At 38.1% G+C, this 12,500-nt stretch overlaps 2 protein-coding genes across 2 annotated transcripts in view; one reads left to right on the top strand and one right to left on the bottom strand.

The window, feature by feature from the left end:
• Window positions 1-3,555, top strand: part of Dpm1 (Dolichyl-phosphate mannosyltransferase subunit 1) — a 4,323-nt gene extending 768 nt beyond the window's left edge. Inside the window, exons 2-6 of the mRNA XM_027374488.2 lie at window positions 653-752; window positions 1,079-1,189; window positions 1,491-1,681; window positions 2,595-2,709; window positions 3,010-3,555. Of these exons, the coding sequence (XP_027230289.1) occupies window positions 653-752; window positions 1,079-1,189; window positions 1,491-1,681; window positions 2,595-2,709; window positions 3,010-3,114 (622 nt within the window). The 3' untranslated portion in view covers window positions 3,115-3,555. The remainder of the gene's footprint in view (window positions 1-652; window positions 753-1,078; window positions 1,190-1,490; window positions 1,682-2,594; window positions 2,710-3,009) is intronic.
• Window positions 3,556-4,370: 815 nt separating this feature from the next.
• LOC113821981 (tyrosine-protein phosphatase non-receptor type 1) lies at window positions 4,371-11,351 on the bottom strand. The gene is made up of 8 exons (XM_070125197.1): window positions 11,218-11,351; window positions 10,842-10,918; window positions 9,596-9,730; window positions 7,885-8,016; window positions 6,857-7,005; window positions 5,744-5,879; window positions 5,491-5,545; window positions 4,371-5,327 (listed from the first exon to the last, which is right to left on the bottom strand). The coding sequence occupies exons 3-8, from the start codon at window positions 9,656-9,658 to the stop codon at window positions 5,257-5,259; spliced, it is 606 nt and encodes a 201-aa protein (XP_069981298.1). The 5' UTR covers window positions 9,659-9,730; window positions 10,842-10,918; window positions 11,218-11,351; the 3' UTR covers window positions 4,371-5,256.
• Window positions 11,352-12,500: the final 1,149 nt, after the last annotated feature.

The following is a 12,500-nucleotide window of genomic DNA, read 5'->3' as shown; positions in this document are numbered from 1 at the left end:
CAATAGCAGTGATAATAAACATTCTCACTTCCCATAACCTTTTGCAGCAACTTTGTGGTAGATGAAGTAAAACAGTATGGATGATCTACACTTGGGTTTGATAACTAGGGATTCGCTCTTAGTATCTTCCCGCTTCTCTGGACTGCATTATTTTTATCTTGGTATGCTCTAGCATGATTAGCCTGGACAAAACAGAAAAGTACATCAGGACCCATTTGTTAAGGACAAACACGTATTACAAATATGTGTTAGTTCAACGAAAAATAGCAGAAGGCAGAAAATACCATGGTGAAGATTTTGAAATAGTATTTATTATTTATTTTTTACAAAACACCCATAGATATCAAGATGGGACTTGTAGTTCATAATTTCCTTTGATCTGTGAAGGAAGGCTTATAATAAAGTCCAGAAGTGGATACAGGGATATGTTGTGCAGGTCAGTGGTGGATACACAAGTGTGGTGCAGCTGCTAGTGTCATTAGTATGTTTTCTTTCTATCTTTTCTGTTTTTAACTGTATTGGCCATACCATACTTCATCAACCCCCTCCCCCTCTAGTTAAAGACCCCAAGATCATTGTTAAGTAAAGTATGTGGAGGGTGAAAATAAGATATTTTTGTGAAAATATGTCTGAACTGTATTTTAATTTTCAGCAATATTAACTACGAGATTATTGTGATTGATGATGGGTCCCCGGATGGCACACTAGAAGTTGCAAAGAAGTTGCAGGAGATATATGGAGAAGACAGAATTGTAAGTTTTTTTTAAATTTTTTTCAGAGAAAATTTGGAATATGTACATTAATTTTGAAATACTGGTAAGGAAGTGTTAACATATAAGTGTTTTTAATGCTGTTGATATATAGGTCATTGCAAAATACACATACAATATATTGCACAACAAGTCTCCACCACCTTTTGGAAGATAAATACAATATTCTCTTGTTTCTTCCCAATATGATCCAGAATAATTGATGAAAAATATGCCAGTATTTTTATATGAAAAAACAAACATTGAAAAGTTAATCTTGTGCATAGTTTTGGTACCAAGACATACAAATTTGCCTTTCCCCATTACAGGTTCTCCGGCCAAGAGCGAAGAAGCTAGGTCTTGGGACAGCATATATCCATGGCATAAAACATGCTACAGGAAACTATGTCATCATCATGGATGCTGACTTATCACACCACGTAAGAGAAAAGGAATGACTTATCATTGCTGTGCTATACATGCATTTTCTTTTTCCTTGATACCCATTGTATTTGGGTTCCTCTTGTTTTGCTGATTATCAAGTTCTCTTCTTGGTTTTTATGTTTTATGAACATAGTCATGTCTACATATAGAAAGCTGACTAGAGCCTAGGATAGGACTAAAGTCAGTAATGTGCTCTTGGGCTTTTAAAGTGTTTTTACCAAAAGGTCTTTTTCAAATTCCTGGTCACCCAAAATAGCTGACTTACCCTTTTCTTCCCGTCCTTCCTCATCTTTCCAGCCCAAGTTCATCCCCGAGTTCATCAAGAAGCAGAAGGAGGGCAACTATGACCTTGTATCAGGCACGCGGTATGTGGGAAATGGAGGTGTATATGGATGGGACCTAAAGCGCAAGATTATCAGCCGTGGAGCCAACTACGTTACACAGGTCTTCCTCAGGCCTGGAGCGTCAGACCTGACTGGATCTTTCAGGTAATTGCAAACTGGCAGGTGGTTGCTGGTGGTTCATTTTTTTGCTTTTTAGGATTCCCATAACTGCTTAAATGTAATGACACAACTTTTTTTTTTTTTTTTTTTTTTAATCTTGAGGTTGTCATTTTGTTACTTTGTATTTGAAAAAATAGCTGTTGGCTTTGTTTTTGAAGTGGAAGAACTTTTACCTTTTGGAGGGTTTGGAGCTTTGATTATTGTTGATATTGTTATTGTTATTATTACTCTTACTATTATTATTACTATTATTAAGGAATAGTGATGCACAATATCCCATCAGCTACTGTGAGAGTTAGTGTAATTATTGTAAAAGAATAATCTAGGGTAAATTATTTGGCTGCTCTATAGAGGAGGTTACTTTGATCAGTCAAGAAAAGTATATATTTCCAAAGATTAGAACTATGCACAGAATTAACGTTTTTCATCTTTTGTTTGTAGTCTGCCATTAGTTCTTGAAAAGAACTTGACATCAAATGGAAATTTTACTGCATTTTTTTTTTTTTTTTTTTTTTTTTTACATTTATATGAAGTATTTGCAGATACATTATTTTGAAAATAAGATATTATGTGACTTATATTGTCTCTGCTTTCTCTTTCATTTTTACTATATTTTTCCATGATAAAGATATTAAGTTTCCTTGTTTTTCACATTGATTAGATGTTGTTTTTTATCTCCCTCTTTTCTCATTTATTTCTTTGTTCAGTGGTAGAAAAGCCCACAATGAACACACTCAATTTATTGAAAATGAGACAACAGTTTCAAAATCCTCCTGGATTTCATCTCTAGGTATTTGTTCAGTGTAGAATTATGAATAATCCCAAGGTGAACCACATACACTATATCATCACATGTTTTATAGATTTTTCAAAAGGCATTCAACAAAATTCATTGCAGGCTCTATCGCAAGGATGTGCTGCAGAAGCTGGTGGAGTCTTGTGTGAGCAAGGGCTATGTCTTCCAAATGGAGCTAATTATTCGGGCAAGGCAATTTGGCTTCACTATTGGAGAGGTAAGAGTTAGCTGTTTGCTGAAATAGAGAGGATAGAGAAAGAGGGTTCTGTGAATGTAGTGGAGGGATTTCTTGTACTAGAAAAGAAGAAAAACTGTGCCAATTGAAACAGTCTGCCATTTATTTATGATGGCAGAAATGGGTCACACATATGGATAAAAATCTCATATCCTTAATAAAAGTAAACAAGAAATTCAATGCTATTAGAAAGATATTTAACTAAAAATCATTTACAGATAAGAAATGTGATGGATCACTACTGCATTTTATTTCTCATTCGTTTATATATTCCTTTTCCAGGTTCCTATCAGCTTTGTTGACCGCGTGTATGGTGAGAGTAAGCTTGGAGGATCAGAAATTATTGGATTTGCCAAAGGACTCCTCTACCTCTTTGCCACAACCTAAGCAGGATAGTAACGGATAGTAAAGTGAATTTTCATGAGAAGAGTATGTCTGAGGGAATGGGAGGATGAAAGTGTTTTTTTCATTTTCTCCATTCTTTTGGAGATATATTTATGTGTGAGTGTAGATGTAGAGGTATGTGTGATGTGTGATTTTTCAAATGAAATTATTTTGATACAGAGTTTAGCATAGATCTGGTGCCTTTTGAACTTGATGTATATTTCTGTTACCGACAGACAAGGTGTGTCTTTTTACATTTTTATAGCGAAGTATTATGGCTATATGTAAAAAAAAAAAAAAAATACATTCCAATATGAATACTCCTTAAGATATCTATTACTGATGATATCCAGGTTATGAAATATACTTAGCAGCTACATGTTGATGTCACTTGTTTTAGTGTTGAATCGTACTTGTTATAAATAAATATTAAATGCATCCAAATGCTATCTCTATACTCATTATTATTTCGTCAAAGTAGTTATTAGCCTGTCAATTCTTTAATTTGTTGGTAGTAAAGGAAAAGATGAAGATGGAAATAAAGGATATAAGAAAAAATATGATGGAGAATATGAGGAACTTTGAAAAAAATATGCAGGGATGATAATTTCATTTTTTTTTTGGGGGGGGGGATATGACAATAATGATAATAAAAATAACTGTAATAGTAATGCTGATGATTATAAATCAGTTAAAATAATTGTGATATAAGGAATATAATGAGAAAATATATAAAATAATGAAACAATGTTAATAGAACAGTAACAATTCTTAAAGAATCATTAATATCATTAAGAGTTATAGCAAGGTACAGTGGTGAAACGAAGTGAAACATAATAGGGAAGAAATAAAGGCTACAATACAATTCAAAAGAAACTTATGGTATTTATTTCTTTTATTGCTTGAAATTTTCACATTGTACATTTCTAAAAAATAGTGGTTTGACTCTCACTTTGGCGAGGAACACATTTTGGCTTTTTATTACACAGGTTTTTTTATTTGCATTTTTATCACAGGAAGACAAGTTTGGAAAAAACACACTTGGACATGTTTTATCTTTGCTAAGGTGTAAGAAATAAAATATATTTGCATTATCATGGTAATATTCAAGAAGGATTCCATGGTTTCTTCCAAGGTTGACACAAACACGCACATGTTACATTCTACAAGTAAATCGATAAATCATTACAAGAAACTCATTCTTACTATAATCGTCCTACATGAATCATTAGGGGTGGGTTGTATATTCATGTGTAGTCTTTTTTTCTCTCTCTCTTTTTTTTTTTTTTTTTTTTTTTTTTTTTTACCAAATTTGAGTTTCTTTCTTTTTTTTTTTTTTTCTTTTTTTTACCAAATTCAAGTTTGTCTTGATTCCTTTTTTTTAATATTCTAAATAGATAATTTTCTTAAATCCTAAATTGGCTATTCTTGAATACTCAAAATTGGTCATCCCTTCATGAATATTCTAGGGTGACAAATCTTTCTTAAATATTACAAATTGGTCATTCTTACTGTAGCATTCCAAATCAATTATTCTTTCTTGAATCCTAAACTAGTCATTCTTTCTTCAATATTCCAAATTGATAACTTTTCTTTAATCCGAAATTGATCCCCCTTTATTGAATATTCTATAGTAGTACAAAATTACAACACAATTAATGGAATGAATGATTGAGTAAAATTTCAATCCATATATCTAAAATTGGAAATTAGGATTGTTGACTAACTGGCATTATCACAAGAAATGAGGAAACAATGAAAACAGTCACATTAAAATTGGACAAATGCATTCAAGAGTAATGTCAGTTTCTTTTCTATTTTTCTTTTTGTCAAGGCTGAGGTGCAAGAGAATATGACAGCTGACTTATGATAAGTTGATAGATTGGTGATGATAATTCTCTGACAACTGACAGACTGAGGGGGATATTCGTCAGAAATTCAACCACGTTATTTTGGACATGTTGCATTCAGCCAGTCATTACCAGCTTCTTTGCCAGCAATAAAAAAATAAATGTATGACAATTCAGTCCTAAGAATACATGACTACTCTATGCGAGGATAGAAAATTATCTGACCCTTTCCTCTTTTTAATTCAGCCTTCTGTGCAAACAAGAATGGTCTTCGACTCCTGTTTTGCATTTCACCTCAAACAGTTCCAGGGAAGTCATGCCTTAAGTGTTGATCTTCAATTGTGTATGTAGAATTCTTTCTTGCTGCTGTGGGTGTGATAAGGAATAGGAATGTGTGTATCAGTTAATGCTACACAGTGATGTACAGGAGAAAAAGAGAATATAGTTTGATGATCTTTGGAAATACTCTTCCTTCCTTTTAGCAATATCATCATCAAAATGTATCAGAAACCGAACACATAATACTAACCTTCGATTTGCTCATAATACTGGAGAGCACACCTATACAGGTAAGCATACTGCCTCTGTACGGAAACAACATTTACTGGGTATCTATATCAAATTTATATCTACATGATGTATATACACATATCAGTGTCTTTATCCATCTATCCCTCACCATTATCGATAACATTATCCATCACCCCATTACCCGCCCAGATCCCCCACCTCCCAACCCATCTAACCCCACCTCCACTATCCCCGACCACACCAAACCCTACCTGTGTCTGCACCATGTTCATCCTGCAGCTCCTCATTCTTAACACGCACTCGTAGATGTCAACGGAGTTCCCTTTGTCCATCTCAAGCATGGTGTTGTAGAGACCTATGAAGGTACCTGTGCGACCCACTCCGGCGCTGGAGACAGGGGAGTTTGAGTTTAGTGGGTTGGGAAGATGGGGAGGAGAGGAGAAGGAAAGTGATGGGGAGAAGGGGAGCAAAAGAGGGTGGGATGGAGTGGATTGGAATGAAAAGGAGTGGGAGGAGGGAGGGAGTAGAATGTGGCGAGGAAATGGAGGGGGATAGAGGGAGTGGGAGTGGAGAGGGATAGAAGGAGTGGAGTGACGAAATGGAGGAGGATGAAGAAGTGGAGGGGGTGGAGGGAGGTGGAGTGTGGTGACAAAATGGAAGGGATGGTGGGAGTGGAGTGTGGTTAGTGAGTGGAGGACCGGAAGAGTGGAGTTTGGCGAGGGGGTGGAGAGGAAGGTGGGAATGGAGTGTGGTGAGAAAGTAGTGGTATGGAAACTTGAATGAGTGTGCAAAGTAATCCCTAGATCATGAATTAATCTCTCTCTCTCTCTCTCTCTCTCTCTCTCTCTCTCTCTCTCTCTCTCTCTCTCTCTCTCTCTCTCTCTCTCTCTCTCTCTCTCTCTCTCTCTCTCTCTCTCTCTCTCTCCCTCCCTCCCTCCCTCCCTCCCTCCCTCCCTCCCTCCCTCCCTCCCTCCCTCCCTCCCTCCCTCCCTCCCTCCCTCCCTCCCCTACCTTTATCTTTCTTTCCCTACTCCCTCCCCTCTACGCAACACCACCTTACTCGCCCATCCCCACACCTAAGTCCCCGCTCAACCCCACACCCAAGTCCCCGCCCACCCCCGCCCCCACACCCAAGTCCCCGCCCACCCCCACCCCCAAGTCCCCGCCCACCCCCACACCCAAGTCCCCGTCCACCCCCACCCCCACACCCAAATCCCCGCCCACCCCCACACCCAAGTCCCCGCCCACCCCCACACCCAATTCCCCGCCCACCCCCACACCCAAGTCCCCGCCCACCCCCACACCCAAGTCCCCGCCCACCCCCACCCCCATACCCAAGTCCCCGCCCACACCCAAGTCCTCACCTGCAATGGACGACCACGTGGAAGTCCCCGAGGACGATGACGGGTTTCACCGCCATCATGAAGGAGACGAGGTCGTTGGGCGAGTCCGGACACCCCATGTCAGGCCAGTCCACGTATTGGTAATGGAGGCAGTTGCGCTGGTCGTCTCCCTGGGGTGCGGGGCGGGGGGAGAGGGAGAGGGAGACCGAAAGAGGGTAGGGGGGAGGGAGGGAGAGGGGGATCGAAGGAGTAAGAGGGAGGGAGAGGGGGATCGAAGGAGTAAGAGGGAGGGAGAGGGGGATCGAAGGAGTAAGAAGGAGGGAGAGGGAGAGGGGGAGAGAAATACTGTTAACAAATAAACTTCAAAGTAGTTGCAACCACCTACCAAAAATGAAATGAATTAAAATAACATGAAAATAAGAATTACGGTATCACTACAAAAAGAAAGAAAGAAAAAAAAGTATCGAAATACGTCAGTCTTCAAAAGCCTAATCTTCAGAATTCAAAAAGCTAAAACGTATCCAAACAAACCAGGGGCCAGATTCTCAAACGCGGTAAGGGGGGAGAGCAGCCTTTACCGCTGTACGGCGGTTGTGAAATCAACTCTCTTCGCTCTTATATAAGGGAAATACAGCAGAACAGTTAAGGCCTCCAGAGCCTCTTAACTTAAGGCTCTTTTGAGAGTCCAGCCCCAGGTCATCTAAGCCTCACCTTCGGTATTCGAATATCTAAAACGTATCCAAAGAAACCAGTCATCAAACCCTCACCTTCAGAATTCGAAAAGCTTAAACGTAGCAAGTAAACCAAGTTTTCAAAGCATCACCTTATGATTCGAAAAAGTAAAACGTATCCAAATAAACCAGTCATCAAACCCTCACCTCCAAAATTCGAAAACCTAAAACGTATAAAAAGGTAATCAAACTCCCACTATCATAACTCGAAAAACTAAAATGTATCCAAAAAAAAAAAAAAGAGAGACCTCAAACCCTCACCTCCATAATTCGAAAAGCTAAAATGTATCCAAATAAACCGAGTCCTGAAAGCCTCACCTTCTTAATTTGAATACTGCGCACGACATAACTTCTCTTGGTAGACTCTTTCGTGGTACAGACGATGAGATCCTCGCGGGGAAAGCAAAATGGCGGTTCCTGCACATCTGGCCAGTACTTGCTGCATTTATTCTGAGGATTCGAATTGTTTTAAAAGCTTTGAGTTCTTTCTTTTTCCTTTCGGATTTCTTGTAATATTTCTCTCTCTCTCTCTCTCTCTCTCTCTCTCTCTCTCTCTCTCTCTCTCTCTCTCTCTCTCTCTCTCTCTCTCTCTCTCTCTCTCTCTCTCTCTCTCTCTCTCTTTCTTTCTCTCTCTCTTTCTCTCTCTCTCTCTCTCTCTCTCTCTCTCTCTTTTTCTCTCTCTCTTTCTCTCTCTCACTCTCTTTTTCCCTTTCGGATTTTCCCTTTTTTATCGGGAGAATGTTCTTTGGATGTCATTGTTGTTACCTTTATATTTTTTCTTTATAACCATTATTACTATAATTTTCATTGTTATTTTATGATTTGATTGTCCTGATCATCATTATCAATATTGTTATCATCATCTATATTATTAACATTGTTATAGTTCTTTTCATTATTATCACTATTTTTTGTTATCATTATCATCACTATCATTATTATTATTAGCATTATTATCATTCTCATCATTATCATTATCAATTTTGTTCTTATCATTATCATTATTATCTTTATTATCCTCCTCCAGCATCTCTCACTCCTTTTTTACTCCGTCCCTCACTCCCTCTTTTTCTCTATATCTTCCTTCTTTCGTTTTTCTCTTCCCTCATCTTTCATTTATTCCTTCATTTTTTTCCTGTCTCCCTTATTCCCTTCTCCATTCTTCCCCCTTGCATCTCTCCCCTATTCCATCTCTCCCTTCCTCCCTTCCACCATCAATCATTCCTTCATTCTCGTCTCTTCCCTCCTCCCTTCCACCGCCCCTGTGTTTCTCCATTTATTTCTTTATCCATTTCTCCCATTTCTCTCTCTTCTTTTCTCCATTGAGCTTCTTCCCTTCTTCCATCTCTCCTTCCTTCCTCCATCTCTGGCTTCTTCCTTTATCTCCCATTCCTGCCTTCCTCCATCTCTCCCCTTCTTCCTTGCATCATATCTCATTCTCTCCATTCGCCGTCTCTCCCTTCCTCCCTTCCACCATCTCTCATTCCTTCTTCCCTCCATTCCTCCCTCTCTCTCTTTCTTCTTTCCTCCATCCTTCTTTACTTCCATTCGCTGTCTCTCCCTTCTTCCCGTCCACCATCACTCGTTCCTTCATTCCTCCGTTTCTGCCGTCACCTCTTCCTCCCTTCTTCTCTCTCTCCCTTCCTCCCTCTATCCTTGTCTCCCTTCTTCCCTCTATCCTTATCTCCCACAAATCCTTTTCTCCTTATCTCCCTTCCTCCCACTCATCCTCTTTCCTTCTCTCCCTTCCTCCCACTTACCCTTTTTCCTTATCTCCCTTCCTCCCACTCACCCTTTTTCCTTATCTCCCTTCCTCCCACTCACCCTTTTTCAATATCTCCTTTCCTCCCACTCACCCCTTTTTCCCTTATCTCCCTTCCTCCCTCTCACCCTCTTTCCTTCTCTCCCTTCCTTCGTTCCTCCATCCCTCATTACTTCCATCCGCCATCTTTCCTCATTTATGCACCAAGCCCCCTTAAAGACCGGCCGCAGGTGGCGCTACCTGTCTTACACTTTCCTCGACACTCACCCTCATTCCCTCAGTGCAACTCGTGACCATAATGATGACGTAGACATTCTGCTCCCATATCATTCGCCAAAAGTCTTGCTGCGTCGACTTCTTCGGACCCTGTGTGGCGATAAACCTGTTCTTCTTCGTAAAACTCTGGAGGAATTTAAAGAAAAAGAGGACTATAAACTGAAAGAGAGAAAGGATAGGATGAAGAAGAAAAAGAAGAACGAAGGTTGAGTCATTAAATGAATAAAAAAGACTAAAAACTGAAAGAAAGAAAGGATGAAGAAAAAATAAGAAGAACGAAGGATGAATCATAAAAGATGAGGAGATTTAAAAGGAATAAAAAGGACTAAAAACTGAAAGAAAGGAAAGGATGAAGAAAAAAGAACAAAGGTTGAATCATTAAAAAATTAGTAAATTTAAAAGGAATAATAAAGGACAAAAAACTGAAAGAAAGGATAGGATGAAGAAGAAAAACATAAGAACGAAGGTTAAATAAAAAAGGAGTAAATTTATATGGAAAAAGCAAAAGAGCAATAGATAATAAGAAAAGTGGAAATTTAGTTGGTTTTGGCGGGGAAATGATATTGCGGTTCATGTAAAAATAGGAGATGAAGAAAAATAATGGAGAAAAGAAACTTGGAAGTTTGGTAAAATTTGGCGGGAAAATGAAATTGGAGTTTTCTTGTATATAAAAAAGGAAAATATACAGAGAAAAGACTGAATCATAAAAGATGAGGAAATTTAAATTTAAAAGGAAAAACAGAAGCAAAAGGAACAATAGATAATCAAAAAGTGGAAATTAGAAGTTGGTTTTGGCGGGAAAATGATATTGTGGTTCATGTAAAAATAGGAGATGAAGAAAAATAATGGAACGAAGGGTTTAATCAGGAGAGAAGAAACTGAGAAGTTTGGTAAAATTTGGCGGGAAAATGAAACTGGAGTTTTTTTTGTGTATAAGAAAGGAAATGATAAAGAGAAAAAAGAAGAACAAAGGTCAAACCACAAAAGATGATGAAATCTAAAAGGAAAAACAGAAGCAAAAGGAACAATAGATGATTGAAAAGTGGAAATAAGAAGTCGGCCTTGGCGGAGAAATGATATTCTGGTTCATGTAAAAATGGCAATTGAAGAAAAATAAGGGAGCGTTGAGATTAATCAGGAGAGAAGAAATTTAGAAGATTGGTAAAAATCTGGCGGGAAAATGATATTGGTTTTCTTGTATATATACACATGGATGGCTGTGCACACGAGAACTTACATGTACGTATGACGCGTTGACGTAGTCGCTGTATAGATCGTTGGGAAATCGTTCTAGAAGCACTCGGGTTTTGTCAACTTGTTTTGAAATTATAGAACACGAATTCTCAATGACTCTAGTTTTAGTTATACTGACGACGTGTCATGAATGTAATAATCATTATCATTATGATACTCGTTATTTAGTGATGCAAGTGATACATATCATCATAATGATAATGATTACCATAAGGATAACAACTATAATTATAACGATAACTGACAACAATAATAATTCTAAAAATGGTGATAATAAACAAAGTGACAACGGGAACGGTGAAGATAACAACAGTGCCAAAATGACAATTCACAACAGAATAAAAGCAGTGATATCTTACACGGCAGTATATTAGAGTAACGATTCTTGTACTTGTTCGGAGTAAGACTGGCGACCCTAACTGGCTCTTGGGGAGACTGTTCCCTCAGCGATTCGAATTCCACGGCCAGCAGTTCTTCTCCTGGAAAATGGAACTCAGCGATAACATGCAGTGGGTGAGTTCACAGTAACACTATCAGTGAATTCTAAATTTGATTCTTTGTTAGATGATTATGCAGATGCCAAATTGAGCTAAAAATGGTCAGGCAATCCATCTGTTGTCAGTGAAGCGGGTTTCATGATGCGGGTCATTGGCACTGTACATGGTTATTCTATATCAAAATATGTAAAGACCGCACCCTTGGCAAATGCAACAGAAGTTAGTGATGTGAGACCATTTTAAAGAAAATCAAAAGCTAAATGATGGATACGAGAATTTGATAAGGGGTCATCCATAATTCTCATCAATATCACCAGTCTACAAAGCGTAGACTTTTGAGCAACCCTTCTCCTCCCTTAAAAGTGTACGTTAGTGCACGAAAAATGATGATGAGATCTCCCTATCTATATGTGGATTCTTATTTTGTAATTCTAAGAAAATAACACGAATTCTAATTAAAACAATATCGTTATATTGCTCTTTCACTGTATCATAATCAAGTCTGATGACCGGATAATACAAGGATGGTTTGATGCAAATGAAAACTGTTTAAAACAATGTTGAAATATTTTTTTCCATATTCAAATAAATGAAACATAAAAATTGCTGGAACTATCCTGGCATGAACTAATGTGATGTGGCAGACCAAACGTCATCACGGAAATTTCATCCGATATCACTTCAGCTGGGTGTTCCAGCTGGGCATCATCACAGGCAGAGCCACAGTCCCATAGAGTGACTAAACCTTCAGCCCTGCAACGGACTTACTATGAATAGTCGTATACATTTCATATGAATCAAGTTTACAGCTGGCCGCTTTTCCGTAGCAGCATTTCTGCTGTTTTCTTAACATTTGGTGATAAAGAAAACTGATATAAAAGATAAAATCGAACCTTACACTGATATAAATCATAAAATTGAACCATACACTGATATAAATGATAAAATTGTACCATACTACTGATATAAATGATAAAATTGAACCATACACTATCATAAACGGATGAATATTAGATTACAGTTAGTGTGTAGCGTCAGGGCTGATGATTATAGGTTTCCCTGAATCACTTTCTTGTTCATATCATTGCATAAAACAATATACAATAAATACATTATTAAACCATGTAATAATATTCAACATCAAA

Source organism: Penaeus vannamei, chromosome 9, assembly GCF_042767895.1.
Source record: "Penaeus vannamei isolate JL-2024 chromosome 9, ASM4276789v1, whole genome shotgun sequence".
NCBI lineage: Eukaryota > Metazoa > Arthropoda > Malacostraca > Decapoda > Penaeidae > Penaeus > Penaeus vannamei.
The sequence above is the reverse complement of the archived record's forward strand: the minus strand, read 5'-3'. Positions and strand labels throughout refer to the sequence as shown.